We start from the raw sequence: 25,420 nt of genomic DNA, 5'->3' as shown, positions 1-25,420 counted from the left end.
CATTTGTGGAATGCTCTCCTAAGGGAAGCACGCCTGGTGCCTTCATTACATATTTTAAGGCACTGTGTGAAAACATTTCTCTGTAACTATGCCTTTGGCTGATTAACATTCTATGTCCTTTTTAATAACAATAACAATGATAATAATAATAATAATAATAATAATAATAATAATAATAATAATAATAAAGCCTTCACTTAATGCATATGTATGCTTATATCTCACCAAATATTTTTGTCATCCAGCTCACATTTCCTTTTCTCATTCTCACACTATAACTAAAATTAACTTAGATGATGAGAAAAGGTTTAGATCAATAGCACATTTCCTGGTACTGACAGTAGGAAACTGCCAACATCTATTGCCTGGGAGATAGAACATGATGGTTTAGCTAAGGAGGAAGAGAAAAATAGTGACACTAGGTGGAATTTTTAAGACTATTGAGAAAGGAGAAACAGCTGTTGGAACATGGTGTTGGGAAAGGCAAGGGATGAGGAAACTTGTTTATCTCAAGCCTTTTGACTGTATGTACATATCAGCTTAGGACATTTGGCCACTTTTGCAGACATGACTTTGTAAAAGTCTTCCCACCTCTTGCACAGAGCTTCAAATAGCCTCACTGAGGTTGCAACTTATAATTCTTTTCTTTTAACACAGCACAATACATTGAAAGTTACACCATACTCTATGCTATACACTGCACTTTATTACACACAATATAAATTTCAGGCACACAGTCCTACTTTTAACAATTTAAATGCCTACACCAAGTAGTTCCCATGATCTCATATTAAAATTGTGCACTTTTCTCCTTTAATTAAAAGAGAAGTCAAAGGACCAGATGTCATTTTGACTTGACTGCTGAGTTCATTTGACATCTTCTCTCTAGGTGGTGGTTGATAAATCTGTATACAGCCGATCTAATTAAACTGAAAGTTACACAGCAGTCAGAAAAAGGCACAAAGACAAACATGAAGAATGACTGTCACTATGAGTCAGGCTAACATTTTCAAGTAAAACAAAGCAAACTTTTCCCCTCTTTTACTTTGGCCAATAGTGAGAGACTGCTTGGAACATAATCAGTCTTCACAAATTAAAAGCTTGTAATAACAGATGCCAAACTTTTCTTTAAAAAATCTTTTGGTAAGTGGCAAGTTCAAAGAGTGAGAAAACAATCGCCAGAGCCATCCAGCAATCATTACTCAGTCTCAACTTCTATTGATTTCAAAGAGTTCTGCTTGAGTAGTGACTGAAGGAGTGAGACCTAAAATGAGATACTGTTGTATGTTTGAAGAGAAAGAAGATACCTTTCTTCCAGGAATTATCCTTAATAATAAATCCTTTTACTTCCCATGGATTTTTTAGCTAGTATGGCATGCTTATTGTTGTTCTTTAATTAGGTCCTAGTCACAGTTGAAAATGCTCTGTGATTCTTCTTTGGGAATGGCTATACAGGCAGAAGACTTGTAGTGGTTTATAAATACACACACACACCCCATCTTGAAACATCTAACTGCTGACAATAAACCTGCTATAGAACATATACCACCCATTATTTCTACTATCATTCATCAACGTATTTTCGTCAGCTGACAGTACTGTTACAGGAGGATCATATATTGCTAGTTGAAACCTCAAAAGGTTGCATATATAATTGTCAACAGTGTTTCACCAGCCCATAGAGCAGACTGGACTCAGACTTGCTGCATGATCCTATCTTTGTACATGCTAGCAGTGGCGTAGCGTGGGTTGTCAGCACCCGGGGCAAGGCAAGTAATTTGCGCCCCCTAACCCGTGGATTTGCGCCCCCTAACCTGTGGATTTGCCCTAAAACCAGATGTTGTGCCCGGTGCGGCCGGCCCCCCCTGCACTCCCCACGCTACGCCACTGCATGCTAGACAGAACAGAAATCACGCCAAATTCCCTTGTACTTGCAGAGCACTAACCACATCACTGGAAAAAGTTACACCACATAGCAATATATTTGGGCTGGTGGAATTGGTGGAACTCTGTTAATGTAAGAGTTGGGTGTGTGGAAGTGGAAAAGTTGAAGGTAGTTGGGATTTTATGCTTGCTTGGGTATCAGTCCCATGATAGTGTAATATTATGTCTCCAAAAAAGATTGCATAAGTTAAAACACTACCACTGGAAAGCAATAGATGATTGCCCCTCCCTTTATTCAAAACAGCAGACTATAAGATTACAATCAAGACACAATTCTGGTTAAATATAAGCTCACACAAAGGAACACAGTTCTGATATATCAAGATATGCAACATGGCTCTTTGCCCAAGTCTTCACAAGTAGAGACTGGTGATGAGGAACTTTGATGATGAGGAACCATGTACAAACAACAAGCACCCAACAGCTAAGGGGAACAGATGAAACCTTCTTATTCTCAGATAACTTACAAGTCCCCTACTTTAGGCTCCAGATAACAACACCCAGCAGACATAGCAATTGTGATAACTATTAATGAGAAAGCAGGGAATTAGCCTGAGATGTGCAGAATGTTAAAAGCATCTCAGTGGTAGCATGTTGTTGTTACTAATTCACCAGCCTAGGTGAGCACCTGCTTACAGGAATCATTTGTTGCAGCCACATTCTTTCATCCATCCATTACCTTTCCTCCAAGGAGCTCCAAGCAGTGTGCATGGGTCTTACCATATTAGACTGAGATGGAAATGACTAGCCTAAGGCTACCAAGTGAGCTTCATGGCTGTGTCGGACAGTCTCTCACCACAGGTAGGCTTTCAACAAATAAAGAATATTTTTATTTGGTAAATTAGTGTTGCTAAACCATATTTTAAAATGACATAGATTATTTAATTTAAAGATTATGTTTGCTAAGTTTTTGAAGCCTAATTAAACTGGCTGCTGTTGTATGTAATATTTTATGTTGGTTCTTAAAGTTCTATTGCTTTTCCTTTTTTGGTTATATGCACACTAATAAATAAATAAATAAATAAATAAATTCTTACAAAGAAGAAAATTTAAAAATCCAATTCTTAATATAATAATTGTGGCTAGGTTGTGATAGCACCACCTTTAACAACAGCTGCAGTGGGGGCGGGGGGCGGGGACGATAATTATGAATTATTATTGCACTGAAGGCACCAGCAAGGGGGAGGGGAGAGGTCCCAGCCTGCTCTGTTCCAATTAAGTGATAATGGATGATAATGAATCTAGCAGTTGGGTTGCATTAAATGGAAAAAGGGAAATCACAAGGTATGCTAGGAAAACTGCCAGAATCTTCTAGTAATCAAACCAATTAACAGAGGTGGCATGGATGTGTGAAATGAAGAATGGGCAAATCCTGGGGCACAAGTACCATAATTCCTTCAATGGGTTTGTTCTTAGAATTTTAGCGTTGGAAGGGATCCCAAGAACCATCTAGTCCAACTTCCTGCAATGCAGGAATCTCAACTAAAGCACCCAAGACAGATGGTCATCCAACTTCTGCTTAGAAACCTCCAAGGAAGGAGAGTCCACAATCTCCTGAGGGAGTCCATTCCACTGTCGAACAGCTCCTCCTGTCAGAAAGTTCTCCCTGATGTTTAGTCGGAATCTCCTTTCTTGTAACACGAAGCCATTGGTTCGAGTCCAACCCTCCAGAGCAGGAGAAAACAAGCCTGTTCTCTCTTCCATGTGATAGCCATTAAGATAGAATTATATTGATCAATTCATATATAATCGAATCCCCGCGACGGAGTGAGCTCCTGTTGCTCAGTCCCTGCTCGTGCCCACCTAGCAGTTCGAAAGCACGTCAAAGTGCAAGTAGATAAATAGGTACCGCTCTGGCGGGAAGGTAAACGACATTTCCGGGCGCTGCTCTGGTTCGCCAGAAGTGGCTTAGTCATGCTGGCCACATGACCCGGAAGCTGTATGCCGGCTCCCTCGGCCAATAAAGCGAGATGAGCGCCACAACCCCAGAGTCGGCCATGACTGGACCTAATGGTCAGGGGTCCTTTATATTGACCAAAAGCAATCAGCATTTCTTTAGTGTACTGTAATTATAGCATTTCAAATATAAACCACCACATTAAAATGGACGCTTCCACCATCATGCTTGTTATTCACTATTTGAGATCGAAACTGAACTGCATCCACTGTGAGCAAAGCTATTTTGTAACTCACCAGCCCAGTGTTTGCATCACATTAAACTCTGATTTAAAACAAACTATGGGTTAATGTGAACAAGCATTGTGCTAGTGAATGCTGCTCAAAAAAATACTGTAGCACTTCTGCTATGCCAGAGATGAAACGAGCCAGAATTTGGCTTGTTAGGTCATCCAAACCTGGGCTTGACTTGAACCTTGATTACTGCTCAGTTTGTTTGGACAGAATCAAATGATGAGCCTGGATTTAGACAATATGACATGTCAGGCTCTGGCTTCTGTTGTCTGTGGCATGGCAGCGACAAGAGATGAGCACTGGTTCAACACTTGTTCAGATGAAGCCATAGTATGCTTTAAACTAGGGCCTAATGCAACATGCAAACTAGATCACTGTATTATTACCGTCCCATTTGAATGTCTGCTGCCTCCTCCTCCGACGTTCCATCTTAAGATTGACTGAAACACAGACTTGATCCATGGCTTTAACATCAGCCAAAATTTTTCACCACCATCCATTGCTTTTTAAAACCAATTAACATAATGAGATCTGGAAAAATTGAAAGCTTGTGTGCTATTTAAGAAGGGTTTGATTGGCTAAATAAAAGTATCACCCTAATGTGGTTTTAGGAATTTTTCATATGGGCAAACACCACCTCGTTTGCTTTCTGTATTTTTAGGCGTCTTCACCCAAAAGATCAGTTTGCAACTTGTCTGCCATCCAACTATTTTTGCCAAATACATACCCCAAAGTGCTGCTTATTTTGTACAATGCAACAGGCAAGAAGAAACATGCAAAATCTTCCATTTTCTTTCCTTCGCTGCAATATAGGTCACTTAAAAACAACACACAAACATGGAAACACAATTTCTTCTCGCTCTGCAATATCAAACACTCACTGCAACCTTCAGGACTGCCTCGTTTCAGTAAACCTTGGCCTGGTTAGAACTCTTTGGTCAAACTACATCTGGCCTAAACTCTTACGAATCTGTGACAACTGTTTTCATGAGGTGTCATTTATTTTGTATACAGATTAGGGAAGTACTCATTGCATGCTAAGATAGAAGATAACCATTATGCCCAGGAATTATTTGGAGGCAGTATGGGGAATCACAAGCGGATAGACTACTGCTGTACCCAGTTCCTGCATGCAGAATTATCATAGACATCTGGTTGTCCAGTGTGAGAACAGGAATCTGGACTCAATGGGCCTTTGACCTGATGCATCAGAACTTCTTAACCTAAACCTGGTCCTCAGATATGTCAATTTTAGTAGACACCTAAGTATATTTCCAGTTTAATTGTTATAACAGCCATGTTCTTAGGACTAGAAAGAGCCACTGTAGAAACTGAGCTTGAGGTTTTGTAAAAACCCTATACAGTGGTACCTCAGGTTAAGAACTTAATTCGTTCTGGAGGTCAGTTCTTAACCTGAAATTGTTCTTAACCTGAAGCACCACTTTAGCTAATGGGGCCTCCTGCTGCCAGTGCCGCGGAGCTGCACAATTTCTGTTCTCATCCTGAAACAAAGTTCTTAACCTGAGGTACTATTTCTGGGTTAGTGGAGTCTGTAACCTGAAGCGTCTGTAACCTGAGTTACCACTGTATCTGTTAAGTTTGAACTGATCCACAAGGTTTTTGGGAAGTACCCCCATTTCAAAAAGATGCAATGCAGTATGGTATATCTATACAGTGCCTATATCCCTGGTTTATTAGATCTGGTAACACCAGCCTTTATTAGTACAAAACATAGCAGAGGAAAAATTGCTTCAACAGATGACTGTCCATGGTATATTTAAATCAAGGAGGATTATACTCAAAGACCATCTCAATTTTCGTTTAACCTGTCAGTTTTTATTACTACATCTCCTGACTAAAACACCCGTCTCAAATGCTTCTCTGGCATAAAAGGACCATATCATTGGCATAACACAGAACTGAAAATTGTTGGCTGTTGAGCTTGAAAAGGAAATATAAACATCATGGTTAAGAACCAAAACTGCATAATATGTAATATGGCTCAACACTTCCCAGTCTTAGGTATGTGCAACTCCTCTCATCACTTTTTCTTGGAAGTCTATGGCCAGGGGAAAAACTGGATCAGAAGCATTACATAAGGGTCTGAAATCAATAGGACCACTGTTCTTAGCATGGCTGAGTCTTCACTGAAGGCATCCAATTTGAGGCACCAAGAGGAGTCAGAGGAAAAAGAGACAATGAGATGATTTACGGGTGGTTTTTGTACAGAATATTTTTATTCAGTGCTTTCAGATATCCGAACCTTTACCGTGTACTTGTTACAAACATATACAAAAAATAGTTTCCTTAGCTGAGAATTATTCTGAAGTCATCTTTAAACTGTTAAATAAAAACTGAAAGCATTACCTATGAAATACCACACATAAATAATAAAGGTAAAGTTCATTTGTGAAATACGAGTTTGCTTCACTCATCTATCTCCTCTTCTTACAGGAAGACAGAGATGCATAATGCACTCTCCTTGTACTATTTCCTAAAGCGTTTGAAAAGGGGATGGACGTGTTTATTTGAGGAGGCCCTGCTTCGTGAGGCTTGGTATTCCATGTAAACTGTATCATCTGCTCCAGACATAGAGCTCATTGTGCCATAGTGCCGGGAAACCTAGAAAGAGAGAGGATAAGAATTTAGTAAAATCTACCGTCTAAGGCAGAGCCTGCAACCCTTTTTCACACAGGCATCTCAACTGAGCGGAGTGTGCCTACACTTGAACAGCTGCTCCCATGTGGAAGTGGAGAGGCTAGGACCAGCAGAAAGTGAGATGTCAGGGCAGCAATGTCTGTTCTACATATGAAACCCCTACATTCATATGATGTGTGAACAAGATTTGTGATAATTACACACACACACACGTTTTATTTTCGGAGCTAGGTTGTGTCCCCTCATAATCATTCACCACCTGTATCATGAAAGAAACTCCCTCCTTTTATTCTTTCTTGCAGGATGGACAGGAATGAGGGAAATAATGTTCTACTTCCTTTCCTCTCATTCAACATGGAAGCCACTGAAGCAGGTAGAAGCGGTGGGTGTGGTGAGCGGCGTTGAACATTAAATTCCTCTTTGCTCCACATCAAACTTGACAGGCTACCATGATATCCACTTGCCTGAGATGACTTTGAGCCGTACTCTCCTGCAACCACCTCTTCCTCAGCATCCATATCTGATGCTTGCAAAACCTTTTGGAGGAGCTGCTGCTGATCTTCCTTGGATGAAAACATAAGCTCTTCCTCCTCCATACCTGCAAGTTTAGTGATCACCTGAGACACAGGAAGGAAGAGAGATGTTACTTTCCTCAGTGTTCACATACAGAAATTAACTACGCCTCTCATAGTGAAGCTTATGGATGCGGCATTGTACTGTCATTTGTAGGATGCCTATTTCACAATCTGAGGAAATAATGGGCCGGGGTGATAGAGTGTTTAGCAGAAGAATCCCTGACTGGGCTGGCTGAGGCTGCTGGAAGTTGTAGTATAACATCTGAAGGGCACTATTTTGGTTACCCCTGCGTTACGGAATTGGACTAAGACTGGGGAGTGCCAGAGTTCAGATTCCCACATAGACATGAAGCCCACTGGGTGATCTAAGGCCTAACCCCCTCCACCCCACTCTCTATTATCCAGCCTATTTGGTAGGATAATAGAGGAGAGCTGTACATGTTGCCTTGAGCTAATTCAAGAAAAGAGCAGGGCGTGTGTGTAATAAATAAATTCTACTGTAGTTTGTATCAGTAATAGTGCAACTTCTAAACAATTAACTATTAAATAACCAAGGTGAAGCAACATACTTGATGTGATTGTTGTTCCACCTTTATCTCTTTATGAGCAACACAGAACCAGAGGTAATAAAGTTAGTGCAGTGTTACTGTGTTTCTAAGTTGCAGCGTTGTTGATCCACAGAACACTCAGGTGCTAGTCACTGTAAAAAATATTGCAAGTTATTGGGGGACAAAATTACCTTAAAGCTGTAGCCTTGATCTACTAGAAACCGTTGACGTTTGGTTGAGTATGCCATTTCTTGAGTGTCCTGGGAGACCAGGGAATAAAAGAAGGCATTGTACTCCTCTGCAACCATTCCTAGAGAAGTAGTAGGACATAAAAGCACATCAGGACGTCAAGAAACAAACATTTTGTAGTTATCTTACTGCCATGTCAGCAGCCTACGATCACTGATAATCAAGTAAACCACCAGCTGCCAATTCAAAAGCTGCAGTTAGGCAAAGGAAAAGAGCTCCCCTCAGATGGGCAAAAGTCCCAAGTGGTTATTTAAGCTCAAAGCACCCTGGTCTCTCTAAGTCGACTGGGCAGGAGCCAGGTTTCCTTCTGCCACCCTCCATTCAGCGTTTGCAGTAATTGCAGAATCACACCCTTCTGGTGTGTAGTGCACAAAGAATATTTCACATCAACCAACCTATACATGTCATATATGAAATCAGTGGTTTTTTGTTTGTATGTTCTGCATACCCAATATTTCACTTGAGTGGCTAGGATTATATTAGGATATGAGGTACACCAAAGCTATAAACCAAAGACACAACGCCGTTAGAATTCACTCCATAAGATCATGTAAAGCAAGTTAAAATACAACCCTCTACTATAAGCAGTAAAATTCAGCTATTTGGTATTAGCAACTATTCTTATGTTTCATATTTATTCTGATGTTTCCTTTCCCCCTAACAATGCCTTCATTTGAAAGAAACACACACACATCAATGTAGGCAGGAATTCTTTATTCCATGCAATTACTTCCCATTATCCCTATGCTTAAACGCTGGATAATTCTAATCTCCCCCAATCCAATGATATCTGTCGGGAAGAGCATGAGATTCTTAATCTCAGGGAAGTGGGTTTGAGCCCCATGTCGGGTGACAGATTCTTGCACTGCAGGGGGCTGTACTAGATGACCCTTGGGGTCCCTTCCAAACCTACGATTCTAAGAGCCGGGTGCCATTACTGCCAACAGCACACTGCCACATGCATAGAGCCCTTTGCCGGTCAAGGTGTTAAAAATAATCAGCAATGCAGCAGGAAGCATGTTCATCCAAGCCCCAAATCCTATGCCAAGATCCTAGTCCTATGCAACAGACACACCTTAGAACTCTAACACAGCTGCCTTGGAAGTTCAGTAAGAACAATTAGAACAGAGCCCCTTGAGCACAAGGCTTGCAAAAGTGTCTCTTTACAAGACATACAAAATGCTAATGCTAAGTGTCATGTGAGGAGCGATTAGGCAAGAAAGACAAAGGGAAAGATGGCCCCCTACTGCAGCACGTTTTAGAACTACCCTTGAATTTTGTTTTAACCTGTGACCTGGAGCTGACAGTGACAAACTAGCACAATGGCAAATTGTACATGCTTAGCCGGCTACATGAGTTGACTTATGTTACTTTCATGCTTGAGTGTCCCATTAAAACAGAAGACTTTCAGGGGCACAGGCCTTGAGTTACCTTTTTTGGCTCTCAGCACTCGACCCAATCGTTGAGCCTCCTGCCTTCGAGACCCGCCGTGGGACGAAATCTGAATGAGGACATTGGCTTCTGGCAAATCAAAGGACGTGTCTCCTACCTACAACACAGAAACAACCTCTTAACGAATGTGTTGTTTCAAGCATTGAAAATAAAAACAAACAACTCTTTAACAAGCAACGCGGATTTGTGGGCTACAGTAAATAAATAATTCTGTCAACATTATAGCCGTTTCACAGGCTGCTCAAAATAAGGTGTGTAACATCTCAAGCCAATTTGGTAACTAACAGATCGCTTTCCATTACCTTTGAAATAAAGATGGTGTTGATTTTGGGGTTATGTTTGAAATTCTGTAGGATCTGCATTCTTTCCCCCTGTGCTGTAGGCCCATATATATAGGGTCTAAATAGAAAAAAGGGACACAAAAAAATGTAATGAATTGGTGTCGCCTTCTGTCCCATGAACTCAGGTATGTAGAACAGGCATTACGAAGCCTCAAAAACCACGGGAATTTTAAAATAAATCTGTTTCGCATATTTTTCACATTCCATTCAAAATACAAAAACACTTTGCTTTCCTTGCAGCATTCTTTGCCGACTGCACTGAGGACCCACCCGCCTGAAGATAAACCCATTCTTCCCGACACCCCTTCCAAAGAAATAAATCCAGACAGTTGTAAATGTTATCCGCTTGATGTGTGCCTCCTGACTCAACAGATCAGTGGGCTGAATTTATCTGCTAATCCTACATGAAAGGATAGCAGCAGCTGTTAAAATAAAAAAAGGTGTTTTCTTTTGTTAAATTCACTGAGTTAGCACATTAACAGCTGTGTCCTCCCTTCCCCCTTCCCACTCGTGTCCTTGCATAACAAGCTGCCCCTGTGGATTAATTTTTTTTCTGGGAGCGTCCCTTTGTGACAGAGTACCCAGGTTGCTGAGCCTAAAGAGCTTGGTCAAGAACTGCAACCAAAGAGACTGTTTAGGCTTTACAGAAGTAAAACCATCTAGGGAGGAAGAAATGTCTTGTTTACTTGGCCAAAAAGAAAAAGAAGAAGAAGAAACCACACAAAAGAGCAGCCATATTTTTTTACAAAACCAAAGGAAGAGAGAGAAAAAGGGAAATATACAACACATCTGAGAGAATATATGGATTTCAGTTTCTTGGTAGATTCAGATTCACACAGGCCAGGTTCACATGCAGTGCCAAACAATGCTTAAGACTATGCAGATTTGTTGTCTAGCTCTCTCCAGACAATGTATGAGTTGCAAACCATAGAGCTGACCTTGGTTCCAGGTTGTGGTTTGTCTGGAAGAGAGCTAAACCACAAACCATAGTTCAAACAACATACTAAGTGAAACCATGGCCTGACATAGTAACCAGATGGCTGGTGAAGGGAGGGAGAATGGTGACTTCAACCTCTGCTCTTTGCTTGTTCATGCTAAACCATAGCTCGGCTTAGCATGACTTGAGAGTGAGGGCACAGTATCTCCCAGCTACTATGAGCAATTTCCCAGTTTTGTGCAGTAACAAGCACCACTCGACACAGTACTTCTATGGTTCCTTAGACAGCATTTTTGTACCTGTACATTGAACAGTATGCCCTGTCCTGAGGCAAAGAGGAAAGGTGATTTGTAACTATAGAAACAAAAAAGCATGTGGTAAAACTTGCTCCCGCATTGCTATTATACTTATATTCATCAGCAAATATTGGCAAAGCGACTATCACTGGGTTGGAAATAATGAACTGGTAAGTTTCAGAATGTAGGTCAATTCATAATAAACAACCGTAAGCAGCTGCTCTACCAGGTCAGGCACTGGTTGTGTTTGGATTTAATGATCGTTTATCATTAAAGGAATCAGCTGAAGTGAAGCTGGGTCTCTTGTGCTTTTGCTCTCCCTCTCCTCTTCCAGCACAATGACAGGCAGGTGGGAAGCTCTCCCTTCCATTTTTTATTAACTGCATCTTGTCATTACGTCCGAACTTGATCACGCTGTGGTTAATCTTAAATACGGTTTGTGGAATCAAGTCAGCTTCAAATGATGGGTGAGGACCCAAGTTGTCTTGGTCTCAGCTTGTCCATATGCAAAAGCTCCCGTCTCCTCCTCGCAGCTGTGCCAGAAGAGTACGCAATCCAGAGCCTCACCGTAACTCACTCCAATAATAAAAAAACCCAGTTTTTCTTTACATCTTAATGAAACCAATTGGACATCTAGCCTAGTATTGTCTGCTTTGATGGTGGCTCTCCTGGGACTTGATTTCTTCTGCCTCATCTGGTCCCTGATATTTTTAAGTGGTGATGTTAGTGACTGAATCTGAACTTTCCAAATGTAAAGCATGTTACTATGACTGAACTATGGCCTACACGTATCTAATGTGACTTATTTGAATAAGTTTCCAGCTGTCCTCACAATTCTCCACAAAAGATAAACCCCTTTTTAGAAGTCTAGAACAGGAATTTCAACCCGGGAGTAGTTAAAGCAACATTAAACAAGTTCTGTTGCTCTCTCTGAGCAACAGCACTTTTGTCCAGTCAAGCCCCACACCGTTGAGCATTTCTTAATAAAAATCTCATTTTGTTCAGTTTAAAGTTTATGTAGGTATCCAGTTCTGCTCCTGCAGAAGAGCCCACAGGGTATGGCGGGTCAGTGTCACAGTTCTGCCAAGAGCTCCGACTGAGCAACTTCCTCTGACAGGGAGCGGAAGTGAGCGGAGGCCTTCGAAGTCTTGGCCTCCAGTCCACTACTCCTAGGCTCCATCGCTTTTTGGGAACAAAAGGCCAACACTTGGCCTGAAATCAGGTATTTATCCCACACTTCATGGCCTCCTGGTGCGCTTCTTGTGCTGTTGAATTGGTGAAGTACTTTGTGAGGCCCTTGGTTCCTCCAGGGGAAGGCACCTTTAAAGGTCCGGACTCTGGCTCTATAGGCCCTGGTACTGTGGGAACTGGCTCAGTGTGCTCCACTCACAAATGGTGTTGGATACAATCTCTTAATTAGAATACAATTTTACATATGATCCAAGATTGGAACCCTTCCTCCAAATATTGCTTCTGCAAATTGTATAGATGTTTATAACACTCTCTTGCTCCCCATCACTATAGTTTGTTTTTTAAGAGGAAGGAGAATTAGCAGAAAAACCAAATGCCATTTTTGACAGCACTGGGAAAAGACTAAGTGAGTCAATGCTGTTCACCATGCCATTTTACTGTGGATATGAAACATATGGGCAAGCATAACACATATATTCATGTTTACCCTTCATTCAATACTTACTTGCCCAGCCTAACTGCATACTCCTTCAAAGCAAACACATTGTCGGCAAAGACTATGATTTTGTCATTCCTTCGCTCGTGAAACTTAATCAGGAACTGGCAAGCCCTGAATTTGTTTGGGTTCATTGTATAGAGCAATATCCTCTTCTTTGTTTTAATAGCCACATACTCTCTGTAGAACTCAGGAGACATTGGGCACCATACCTATGTTTAAGCCAAATAAAACTAAGTTAGATTCCAGTCAGGATATTTCTGTAAGATATTTCTCAGAAGAGAACTATGATAAAAGTCTATAAGGTTATGCTGTATGATAAAAAAGGATGAAGGGACTACACAGCACCTCAACAAGAGCAGACATTTACAACATAAAAAGGATGTTTGTGAATTTTTTAAAGGACACCTAAAAAGAGGAAGAAAAATTATTCACTGCATCCCCTGGACAACATAACACAATGCATTGTGTCTAAAGCAGCACTTGTAAAAGGGAAATTTGCTCTCTGCTTCACACTGCAGCCCCCCGCAACCCACCCCAAGTCCTTTAGTGAGGGTCAAGAATAGAGAGAGGGAAAATCGGAGAAAATTGGTAGAGGCAGCTTGTTTGGATGGGAGCCAAACCTAGCATGAGCTGAGGATGGATGACTCACCTGTGCATCCTCTCACACTGCTACCTTTCAACACGTGAAGCAATGCTTAACCAAATAAGAGAAATGTGTGATGTCACACTCCCACGCCCCAATATAGGGTGGACTACTGTTGGTGATATTTCTAGGTTCGGGTACTTTAAGGCCTCTGGGTCACCCTGCCAGATTATCCAGTATTCTCTTTTTAAAATAAATGTTATTTTCCGTTTTTCAAAAGTTGACAAATACACACCTTACAAACACATACCTCTAATACAATTGCATATTTGACTTCCCTCGCCCAGTCTTTTGTGGTTCCTTCTCTAATTTAGATTGTATAACACTACATTTTCCACTTTACTCCATTTTTTTAGTTATTCTTCCATTTATCTTAGTACAATTTTAATTGCTTGGTTTAAATTAATCCTACTAATGAACGCGCTTGTATGCCAGAATTTTTAAAATATTCTACAATCCCCCCCCATTCTTTAAGATCCCCACCCCCACCCCAGTTTCTTATTACACCTGCCAGTTTTGCCATTTCAGCATAATCCATCAATTTAATCAGCTGCTCTTCCTTAGTTGGTACAGCAAATTCTTCCCACTTCTGGGCAAATACCATTCTGGCTGCACTTCATCCAGTTTTCCCACCCTTATGAGCAGTAAACCTTGTGCAGCAGTTCATGCCATCCATCTCTCTAGTTTCAAGTTAACAAGAAATAGTTCAGCTCACATGCCCCAAACACAGCGTTGCCTGATCATGCAATGGGGCGCTGCCCTCTGCTGTTGCTGAGGAGAACTGAGTGTTTCAAAGCAGACTGGTTATTTCACATGGTAAAAATGGGTTAACTCAAAATGCAACTTTCTGAGAGAGGATTTTTATATACTGTCTATTTGCAAGACGAAAGCTCTCTTCAGGCATTCTTCTTCTGAACTAAGCAAACGCTTGGGGGTGGGAAAGAGACACAGAGATGAACGTATTAGTTTCCCCCCTCCAGCAAATTAAGTAGGAACAGTAGCATACTCATCACTGCTGCCACCCTCCATGGTGCTTTTTTAACTCAGAAGATGAATACCAGAAAAGGGCTTTAGTAAGGCGGATATATATAAAAATCCACTGTAAGCAAACAATTGCTCAAGAGTGCTTAAGACTGTAGTATTTGTAGCACCTTCATTTTTCAGCTGTGTGGCAATAGCTGAAAAGCTAACAGATTTAATACTGGGAAAACTTGCCATGATTTGTGTTAGTCCTGTTTCCTGATTTTAAATTCCATGATAGGGGAAAACTCATTGCAGAATAGGAGCATGGCCATATACCCAATGATAGACATTTCAGAGTTTTAGGTTAGAAAAATGAAATTGATCTACAAAAAAAGCAATTCTGTGGCTACTCTGAATGTTTAAGAACATAATCAGGAGTCCAGGGAAGAACAACAGCTTTAAGGAACAAGGTATAATTTACCTCAGCACACTGGACTTTTGCAATATAGCCATTGTTCTGCAGCTCCATCCAATTGGCTTCATACAGTTTAGGCCCAATGAGGAAATTCAAGTCTACGATTTTGTCGTCTTCTCTGACGAGAGTAGCTGTCAACCCAAGCTTGCAATGGGCTTGAACAATGGTCAGCACACGCCTGAACATTTTTGCTGAAGAATCACAGAAGAACAGATTATGCTTTGATTTCAAAAAGGGATATTTAAAAAGGCATTCAAGCTGGAGCGCCACATTTATTTTTAGAGCTGTAAGTAACATGAAACAGTTTGGCAAAAATATGTCTACAGTGGTGCCTCGCAAGACGAAATTAATCCGTTCCGCGAGTCTCTTCGTCTTGCGGTTTTTTCGTCTTGCGAAGCACGGCTATTAGCGGCTTAGCGGCTATTAACGGCTTAGCGGCTTTAAGAAAAAGGAAACAAACTCGCAAGACGTTTCGTCTTGCGAAGCAAGCCCATAGGGAAATTCGTCTTGCAGAACGACTCAAAAAATGGAAAACCCTTTCGTCTAGCGAGTTTTTCGTCTTGTGAGGCATTCGTCTTGCAGGGCACCACTGTATTTCAAAGAGCCACATTAGATTAGATTATTATTTTTTAACCAGGTGGGTTTAGTTTTACTCTAGTCTTATTTTTATGCTCTACAAGCATTAATCAAATCAAAAGTAAGCAGCCTCTTTATAATTTTTTGAAGTTGAGAAAACTAGGGACAACCTACAAGATGCGAATTAAATCTGCTATGCTTAGAATTCCAGGCTGCAATTCTATATATACTTCCCTAACTGTAAGTCTGGTAGGATACTTCCAAGTAAATATACACAGACCACATCCTTAGTATATTAATTGCTTAATAAAAGAAGAATTCCCAGTTGCAAAATCACATCATATTTTGGGGGGGGGGGGTGGAGAGTCCATCCTAGTATGGAAAAGTGAGCACATTATTATAATTTTAAAAATAAACAGAACCATATTAAATTTGGTAAGAAAAAGTATGCTTTTTAAATTGTATTTATTTATTCAAGGGGGTTTGAAAACCCAATATTTTTAGTGAGATGGTTTGTGATTCCACCCACCCCTAGTCCCGCATTTTAGAGGTGAAATCTCCAAGTTTTGCAATAAGTTTAGCCCATGTCTAAATCTAAATGTCATATAGTGAACCATACTGGGTTTTCACTCCCTCTCCGCTTAAGAATAATGAAAAGAGAGGCTACAAAGCAATCACAGTCAAGTAGTAGGCATTACAAAAAACACAGCTCCTACTTGTTTTGAGAAAGCTCACAAAGCAGTTTTAAGGGCAACTAGCAGCACTGCAATATGCTCCACCCATGTTAGGGTTCCGAAACATGTATTAATTTTTGAAGCCAGATGACAGCACACGTCACAATTACAGAATGAAATAACTGGGAATGCCCTAGTTCAGTACAGCCGCACCTTGGACCCCCAACGCCCTGGAACTTGGACGTTTTGGCTCCTGAACACCACAAAAACGGAAGTGAGTGTTCTGGTTTGGGAACTTTCTTTTGGAACCCAAACATCCGGTGGGGCTTCTGCAGCTTCCGATTGGCTGCAGGAGTTTCCTGAAGCTAATCGGAAGCCACATTTTTGTTTCCGAACGTTTTAGAAGTCGAATGGACTTCTGGAACGGATTCCATTTGACTTCCAAGGTACAACTGTAGTGCTGGATTTAAGACTGGGGCAAATGGGATTGTTCACAGACATGGGCACGGCTTGTTTACCAGGGATGGTGTGCACTTCGTCGAGGATCATAAGGCCCCACTCTTGACTCTTCAGCCATTCCATTACTTTTTCTGCCTCCCACGACCTCTTGGTTGTGTGCCCCAACATGGAGTAAGTGCTGATAGCGATGGAGCAGCCAATTGGCTTGTCTTTGGCATCAGAAGTAAATCGGCAGATCTGGCTGTCGTCTATGGTGGACCACATTTTGAACTGGGCTTTCCACTGCTCTACAGAGACGGCGGAATTGCCCAGAATCAGGCACCGCTTGCGGACCGTGGAGGCAGCTGTGACTCCTACAAGTGACTTGCCAGCACCTGCAGTGGACAAAAAGACGGGAAGTTGTCAAAAATGTGCCTGAAACGCACCACAGCTCAAGGTGCGGTAGGATCCAGAATAGAAAGCGCACAAGACCCCAGAGAGCTGCATTCTATCAAGAGAACATCTAATAAAGTGGTCATATGAAAAGGCACTTGTGATGCAGGTCCTGCCTGTCACACAAATATGGAAAAGTTTAACTGGCACATCTGGCCCAGGTAACGCTCTTAAGACAAATGCAGATGAAAGCTGTCGGATCAACTGCTCCAAGAGGAATGGAAAGAGACATTACAAGCACAAGAAATATACAGTGGTACCTCTGGTTACGTACTTAATTTGTTCCGGAGGTCCGTTCTTAACCTGAAACCGTTCTTAACCTGAGGTACCACTTTAGCTAATGGGGCCTCCCACTGCTGTTGTGCCACCGGCACACGACTTCTGTTCTCATCCTGAGGTAAAGTTCTTAACCCGAGGTACTATTTCTGGGTTAGTGGAGTCTGTAACCTGAAGTGTTTGTAACCCGAGGTACCACTGTATATCCATAAAAGTTCAGATTAATGATTGCTCTCCAGCAAAATAAACTCTCATTTAATACCCTGTGACGAAGCCTAAGCCAAAATCAGAGAATTTGAGAAAGCTTTTTAACTTAAACCCAGCCAACTCACCGCAAGGTAGGACAATAACACCGGATCTAGCACGGCCATTCCCAAACATTTTTCTCAAACTCTTCTCCTGGTATGGTCGGAGGACAGCCGTTGGCTTCAAGTCTATATTAATATCAGGATTCACCGAATCATTTCTGAAGTCATATTCAGCCAGTAGAGGGTATTCCAGATGGATACATCGCTTCTGAAGCTCTTCAATCATTTCCTTAAAAAAGAAGCAGGGGCAAAATCTTTTTTCTCATTTTGCTACTCTGCTATTCGCTGGGAGCTTCAGCTACAATCTTCCTGTAAGGCTTGAAAGAAGAATGTCAGGTTGCTATATCTGAAGCTTTTAATGTTTGACTGTGTGATTGGTGGCTAGGGCGGCCCATCAAGATGGAGGGGAATTATTATTATTATTATTATTATTATTATTAGCTAGCACACAAACACACATACATGCTGCAACGCTTTGGGTATCATTGACAAATCTGAAAATGTTTCTCACATTTTATGAGCCACAACAAGAAAACCAATTCTCTCTTTTTAAAAATCACACTTATGCTTTAATTTTCTAGCATATGTTTACATTTGGATACTTGATTGATGTTTAGAGCTCCAGCTGATGGGGATGCAGAAAGCACAGTTTTAATATCTAATCTTCATCCTGATCAACTTCTCAGGCTGAGTGCACACGAACATAAGGTAGCTTGTACTCAACGCTACTAAGGTTATTCAGGAGGAAATTCCTAATTTGCCCTTGAAACCAGAATAGTGAACAGTATGGTCAATGGTTAGGGATCATGGAAGTTGTAGTCCAGCAACACCTGGAGGGCCACAGGTTCCCTATCCCTGCTTGTGAAGGAGCACACTCACTGAAGTCATGAGCTCAATCCAGAACTATTCTCAGCTCTGGTTTCCCAATGGTACAGATAGCCATACAATTTCTATTCTATTTCTGTGGAAGGGAAGAGCAGCCACTATCAATGTTCACAGACCAAACTGAGCATGAATTAGGATATTCTCTTTGGAACAGAATGTGTGGCCCTGGTTCTTCCTCTGTATAGGTGTTGAAAGACCATTCAATATACTTTGCCGTGCTAAACTTAATAGTTTGCATTAACATGGCCAAGAGCCACTTCACCCTATCAGCTGCCAACAAAGCATCATACTACAACAGAAATCAGTTTCTAAGGAACATTTGGTCTTACTGGTTTAAAGTACATTGTTCTGCGGTCACACAAAACTGCCAAGGCAGTTGGCTGAAGTATGGCATGTAAAATTGAAGGTCACTGAAGGAGAGAAGGACCCACAGATACAACTGAGCCTGGGAGGAAGGAAAATGGCTCTTCAAACTAAGCAGCAAAGGGCTGACAACAACCATGGAGAACCATGTCCTGCCAATTCATGCTGTTACTGCAAAACTGAATTAATTCATATTCAATATGCTGTGGCTAGGGTACTCCTCAATGGGGGTGCCATCAAATTTATGGGGGTTTTTTTTGGGTTTTTTTACCTGTTTCACTTCAAAAGACACAGTCTGGGTTTCCTCCTCCTCCTCTTCATCCTTATCCATTTGTTCGTAAAACTCAAATAAGTCAGCAGGAACACCTGGTTTACCCTGAGCATCTGTCCCTTGCGACGTCGAAGGGCCACTGCCCCCTTCACTAGACTTGGCAATCTAGAACAGAAATTCATCAGGCTAGAAAGAGGCTTAAGTTCTATCAATTAGCTGCCGAGGACCTTGTAAAAGGCAACTACTGAGACAAGCTGTACTCCAATACAGGCTGTAAATTAGCAGGAACCCAACATCACTGCCATACAGCAGAGAGGAAAGCTGGCAGAAGAAGAGAAGTAGAGTGTCCCAGCGAAACGTGTAACCAACATGCCTCATGGCCCTCTCTGATACCTCCAATGGAGTGGGAAACTCAATGGGATGAGTACAGCAGGAAGGTAAGCTTTTCTACAGCTTCTAGTCAAGAAAGAAGGTGTCATATTACATAAAAGGTGGTCCAGAATCTCAACGTACAGCTGATTTACTCATGAATGTTTCAGTGATGAGTTCAGTTTCTTCCCCTTCTGCATTCCTCAGCCGGCAGTCTCTAATAACTGGGTCCTGGAGAAGCTGCTGAATGACTTCAGGGTGGGTGCTTTCTACAAAATACCTAGGAAGTAGAGAAAAGGAGAGGGAATTCTATAAATTTCACAAATGTTAACAACATCTACCACCATTTTACAGAAGGTCTGCATTCACGGGGCATGTTGCTCCTCTGTATGACACACTTTGCTAGGATGCTGTGTCATATACTTTGAGGAGAAGTGTGAAGTAATAGCACAGTTAATACTTGACAACAGTTTTTGAAGAGGCAGTGTGTTAAGAATATTGCTTCTCCAATCACACTGCTTTCTGCAATGGCGTTCTGTAACAGAAGATAATTCACTCAAGCAGCACCCCAGCCGAAACTCGGTATAATCAGCTATTATTTGGGATTTGGGAATGGGTTGGGAAATAATCCCCTGCAACTCAAAAAGCAAACACCTGCTTACCTGTTGTGCTTCAGGACCAGCTTTACCTTCCCATAGCTGACCGTACAAAGCTGCAAAACAATAATATGTATTGGAAACAATTCCTGAATAAATTCAATTTGCATTATACACATGGCGAGAGTAATGTTGCAACTTATTTCACAAGATCATCAGCAAGGCAGGCTACATGGTCAAGTTGCCTGAAACATGAAAGAGAACAAAGGCCCCACATTTTCAAAGTTAGATTAGACCAGCATTTCCCAAACTTAGGTCTCCTGCTGTTATTGGGCTACAACTCCCATCATCCCTAGCTAGCAGGACCAATGGTCAGGGATGATGAAAACTGTAGTCTAAAAACAGCAGGGAACTGGAAACCCTGGCTTAGACCATGGGCAGCCAGGCCCTATCATCCTCAACCATTGGCCATACTGGCAGCAGCTGAAGGGAGTTGTTGAACAACATCTGGAGGGCGCCACGTTGGCTACTGGAGATTTAGACAACTCCCATGGCCACATGAATCCTGCGCATCACACAGCAGGTTTCCCCACTTTCATTTCATGCCATGGCACCTACTGGCAATGAGGCAGTGCTCACTATGTGAAGAGTAGAATGCACATGAGAAGTTCTCCTAAATGTTATGCCCAGGGGTGGAAGACAGACACCATGGCTTAGCCCCATGATGATTGATAGCTCTCAGCTTTGACCAGAACCAGCTTGCTCTCAGCTTTGACCAGAACCGGCTTGCAAAATCCTGGCCGAGGTTCGCAGCAAGTGGCTGTGCTTTTGCAGCATCCATAGAGCATTGCTCCACTGAGCTACCTATACACTTCTTCATGATGCCCGATCCTCAGTGTTTAGCTTCCTTCTTCTTTTCGCTGCTGTGCCCCACTTAAATGAGTGACTTTGGGACTGGCAAAGTCTCCACCACTCATCTATTGAAGATCATGTTAAGTTGTGCACCGATGTTCTTGGGTAGCTCCAAGCACAGCAACGACTGCTATTGTGTTGTTGTTGTTATATTATTAGTTTTAAAGTAAAGCAAGCTGATAATGATTAACTGCTTACCTTGATAAACTGAATGATCCCATCTGGCACTCCAGTCTTACTTAGCTTCTGCAAATATTCGGTGATATCACTCGTTTGCAAGCCCACGCTGACAGCAGCATACAGGGAGTAAGCCGTCAACTTGTATTCATGGACATGGGTGGGTCGGCAAACAGGCTCAGCAATGGCAACTAGAAAATCCTGGGCATACTTGTAAACAGGCGAAAAGGCCTCGAGGAAAATATGGCCATCAGGGGCCTACAAAAAAGGCAAGCATCAATGGTAATAATACTTTATATTATCTGTATGTTCATCATTATTAAAAGAATTTATTTCCCACCTTTTTTTTCGAGAATACCAAGGCAGTTCACCAACAAATAAAACCCAATGGCAACATAAGAAGTATAAATCTGAATATTAAAAAAACTATCCATAATTAAAATTCATAATAAAACAATTTCACCCAAAGCCAATTGTGTAGGAATGGAAAGACCCAGGTTCAAATGCCATGAAGCTTCACTTTGGGTGATTTGGGACCACTATATACTGATGGCCTAGCCTACCCCACATGGTTGTTGTAAGGGCAAATGCGTGTTGTAAGCATCCATGCCTGCTACCCCGAGCTGTGAGCTCCTTGGAAGAAGGGAAACTTTTAAAGGCTACCAAACAGTCTGAAGAAAATACACCTGTGGGGATAAATCACTTTTAAGTGTTCTCCTGGAAACGCTGTGCACCAGATGGCAGAAGTCCCACTGCACTCATATATTATTCCAATCCATGAGTCTAGGTTGGGACAGCTCACGTCAGTGCAAGAGCATAATAGAAGAAGCACACGGGCTGCAATCTCCTCTCTGGGAACCTCTGTGTTCACACTAAGCCATAGTTTGGCTCAGCATCTCATGCAAACCAGCTCAATATATCCAAATACTTTGATACATTTCCTTTGCCGAAACGTGAGCATTCCAAGTTCATGGAACTTACCACCCACAAGGGGCGTGAGGAATGATCAGCCTTTAAGAGCATCTGGTTCCTGTAGTCTTTCGCTCCATATTCATCTATTTTGTTTGAGGAATCTTCCACTTGCTTCCCTGCTGCCGAGGGAACTGCTTCCTGGGAATCTTTGCCTGAGATATCATATTCTTCTTCGTCTTCTTCCTCATAGTGTCGTTTCTTAGATTTCTTCTTATCTGAAAACCAAGGCCCAAGAGGTTTAAAACACACCCGCAACTCAGAAAACGTTTTCCTGCTAAACAAATCACAGGCGCTGAATTTTACAATACTACACTGTCTGTAGAGAAACCCATATGGAACCTCTCTGCCCTTTCTCTATGAAGAATCTTCAGAAAACCCAAAGTTTCTCCCTGACGGGGGACATTTGGTCCTCAGATCTAACCAGGCCTGACAGGGGTCCTAATTTGACTGGGAAGGCTTTCCCACAAACTATGCCCAGCTACCGGCCCCCACCTGACAGAATACGTGGAGCAGATTTAGCTGTTCCAGGGCAACTATTAGGACCAGACTTCCCTCACTCTGCATTCGCTTTTCTGTCTCATTGAGAAGGCATATGGCTATAGGATACAATCAGCCTTTCCTGTTATTAGGGTAAAATTAGATTCCCTACAATGAAAATATTTATAGGAAATGAATGTATAGCGAATAGCATCACATTCACATACTGAACGTGACTGTGTAGCCTTAATGTGTTTCATGCTATTATTTTCTACATTACAAGAAATGTCCATGTAAAAAAACCCAGAGCAAGAGAAAAGACCCAAAACAGAGTGACGTACCTGATCGACAACCGGACACTCATTTGCTTTAAAAATGGAAGTAAAATGTGCTTGCGTGCTAAGCACTGATAATGTGTTTTCCTTCAAATGCACACATGTCTGCTTACAACTTCCATGGACTAATACGTCTCTGAAAGTCATGCCAGACAAGAGTTTTTTTAAAAATAATTAGCAAGAGGCACAGACTGGGCTGTTTATACCGCGAACACACAGTTATGGAGAGAGAAGTATTCATTGGGCAGCAAGAGGAGTACCAGGTCAAATAAACCAAGACAAGTTGGCCCTCTAAAGCAGGAGTGTCAAACTCAAACACATCACTGAAGGACCAAGCTTCCAATCCAGCCAATTCTAAGGAGTCACACTCCAAACATTCCACCAGTGTTGCTCCAAAGATCTGTTCTCTCCATGCTCCTTGATGGCTATATTACTAATTTAAATGAACCCTAGAAGAGGCTAATGTTGAGACATTCAGTCAGCCCATTCACCCTGCTAAGCTTCCAAACTCTTTAGACATGAGGCTCTCTGGAGCCTTAGACAGGCTCTCCAGTCTTCTTAACTGTAAGGGGTTGATGATAAAAACCTGGGAACTCCCTGCTGGAAGGGCCTGCATTTTATGACTGAACTCTAACTGCCAGTTCCAATCTTCGATTTGGGCCCCTAGCACATAGGTGCATGGAGAGATTCTTTTTATTCACTGTTTTGAAAAGCAGTAGGTAACACGTGACTAAGGAGAGCTGAATTTTCAAACCGATAAGCTATGCTTAAAAACACAAAGTGAATAAAACAGGGCTCGGGAGCAAGTATAGCTAATCGGCCTGCCTAACTGTAGATACCAATTTTGTAGCTGCCAGAAAAAAAGACGCCTTTTTACAGCTGCGTTCCCCAAAAGAGGAATGTGTTGAAAAAGACAGAGGCGCCTAAGATATTAAAAGCTCTCTTTTATTTATCCCGTCATGTATCCTACAGTTCAAAAGCGGTAAGGTAATCAAACCCTCCCCAACGAAAGAAAACAGTAGGGAACCCCGAGGGCTTCCAGGATTTGGAAATCTCTCTTGCTAGGGATGGGTGGGGAATGAGATCCTTGGGGACCACTCGGTCGGGACGATCTCCCTGGGCTCCGCTCCCCTTGCAAAGGAAAGCGCTGCCTCTCCGGCTCCTCACCTCGCTCCTTCTTGCCCATCGGGACGCGGCTTCGGCAGAGTGCGCAACGCCGCTTTCACGCCTCCCTTCCGCGTCCCTTCCCATTCGCCCCGCCGCTTCCGGAGCAGGACAGGGAGCGAATCCGGTTCCTCTCCGCCTCCATAACATGGCCGATCTGCGGGGGGGGGGGGGGGACGAGGGGACGACAGGAACGGGGGGTTTGCACGGGAGGGAAAGAGGCGTGCGCCCCCAGGGCTAAAGTTGCCGGGGTGGGGCCTCTTTTCAGCCTGGAGCCGCTTTCCCAAGTGCCCAGGAAAAAGGCGGATTTGCCGCGGAGCGCAGCAGGGCCGGCCGTTTGGCAGAAAGGAGGTCGCTGACCGTCGGGTGTCGTAGAATCGTAGAGTTGGAAAGGTACCCCGAGGGTCATACATGTAGTCCAGCCCTCTTGCAATGCAGGAATCTCAGCTGAAGCATCCACGACAGATGCAGCAAAGAGCAGCCCAGAGGCTTGTGGCATCTCACAGGCTAACAGATTTATTAGGCAGCCTAAGCATCCATGGGCTAGCCAGTGCCGGATTTACGTATAAGCTAAATAAGCTATAGCTTGGGGCCCCACTCTCTTGGGGCCCCCCAAAAAAATTAAAGGAAAAGAACACCTGGATGTACATTTCCAAAATATAAGATAAAAAACAAATAATAAAACCTACATACAGCAACAGTGTTTTGTGTAGTCTCCTATGGTGTAAGTAATGGGCCCCGCCTGCTAGTCTGCTCCCTAAAATATCACTGGTTTGCTCATTTCTGTATATAGGGTGCCTACATTCTGTATGTCCAAATGGCTTTAGATACCTTAAATTACCATATAGCATATATTCAACACAAAAAACACGGACAATTTGTTGTTGACAAAGGACAGCTGGACATATAAAGGGCCCCATTACCTTCAGTAGCTTAGGGCCTCATCAAACCTAAATCCGGCCCTGGATAGTCCACTTGATCAGGTACCTGCCATGTGTGTATGGCTCTCATAAAGAAAGGGGCCAGGAAGGAACTAAGTGCAGGGACAATTAGCTGATTGGCAATGGTTGTTTGTGAAACAAACAATAAAACACACCAAATGTGAGTTGTTAAATTCAGGCATGCAGGCACTGAGTGCATGAGCCCTGCTGGATCTAGTGCGGCATCCTGCTCACAATAGCTGCCTGGATGCCTTTGGGAAGTCTGCCAACGG

General features: G+C 42.4%; 1 protein-coding gene and 1 long non-coding RNA gene across 2 annotated transcripts; one reads left to right on the top strand and one right to left on the bottom strand.

The window, feature by feature from the left end:
* Nucleotides 1-207: 207 nt before the first annotated feature.
* On the top strand, nucleotides 208-7,933 carry LOC114603551 (uncharacterized). Its single transcript, XR_003708111.2, has 2 exons — nucleotides 208-2,745; nucleotides 7,095-7,933. It is a non-coding gene; the product is annotated as an uncharacterized LOC114603551 (long non-coding RNA).
* On the bottom strand, nucleotides 6,342-24,356 carry ERCC3 (ERCC excision repair 3, TFIIH core complex helicase subunit). The gene is made up of 15 exons (XM_028742628.2): nucleotides 24,211-24,356; nucleotides 22,241-22,446; nucleotides 21,281-21,517; nucleotides 20,237-20,286; nucleotides 19,719-19,854; nucleotides 19,206-19,370; nucleotides 17,711-17,915; nucleotides 16,730-17,044; nucleotides 14,968-15,152; nucleotides 12,887-13,089; nucleotides 9,919-10,015; nucleotides 9,596-9,713; nucleotides 8,107-8,225; nucleotides 7,257-7,409; nucleotides 6,342-6,756 (listed from the first exon to the last, which is right to left on the bottom strand). The coding sequence occupies exons 1-15, from the start codon at nucleotides 24,227-24,229 to the stop codon at nucleotides 6,622-6,624; spliced, it is 2,343 nt and encodes a 780-aa protein (XP_028598461.2). The 5' UTR covers nucleotides 24,230-24,356; the 3' UTR covers nucleotides 6,342-6,621.
* Between the last annotated feature and the right edge of the window lie 1,064 nt (nucleotides 24,357-25,420).

This window comes from Podarcis muralis, chromosome 1, assembly GCF_964188315.1.
Source record: "Podarcis muralis chromosome 1, rPodMur119.hap1.1, whole genome shotgun sequence".
Taxonomy (NCBI): Eukaryota; Metazoa; Chordata; class Lepidosauria; order Squamata; family Lacertidae; genus Podarcis; species Podarcis muralis.
This window is presented reverse-complemented; position numbering and strand designations above follow the sequence as displayed.

Excerpts from the sequence above, each read along its gene's own strand:
- ERCC3 (XM_028742628.2), bottom strand. Across the intron at positions 19,855-20,236 it reads CTGGTCCTGAAGCACAACAG|GTATTTTGTAGAAAGCACCC; the intron begins GTAAGCAGGTGT and ends TCTACTTCCTAG. Across the intron at positions 15,153-16,729 it reads CGAAGTGCACACCATCCCTG|CAAAAATGTTCAGGCGTGTG; the intron begins GTAAACAAGCCG and ends GTGATTCTTCAG.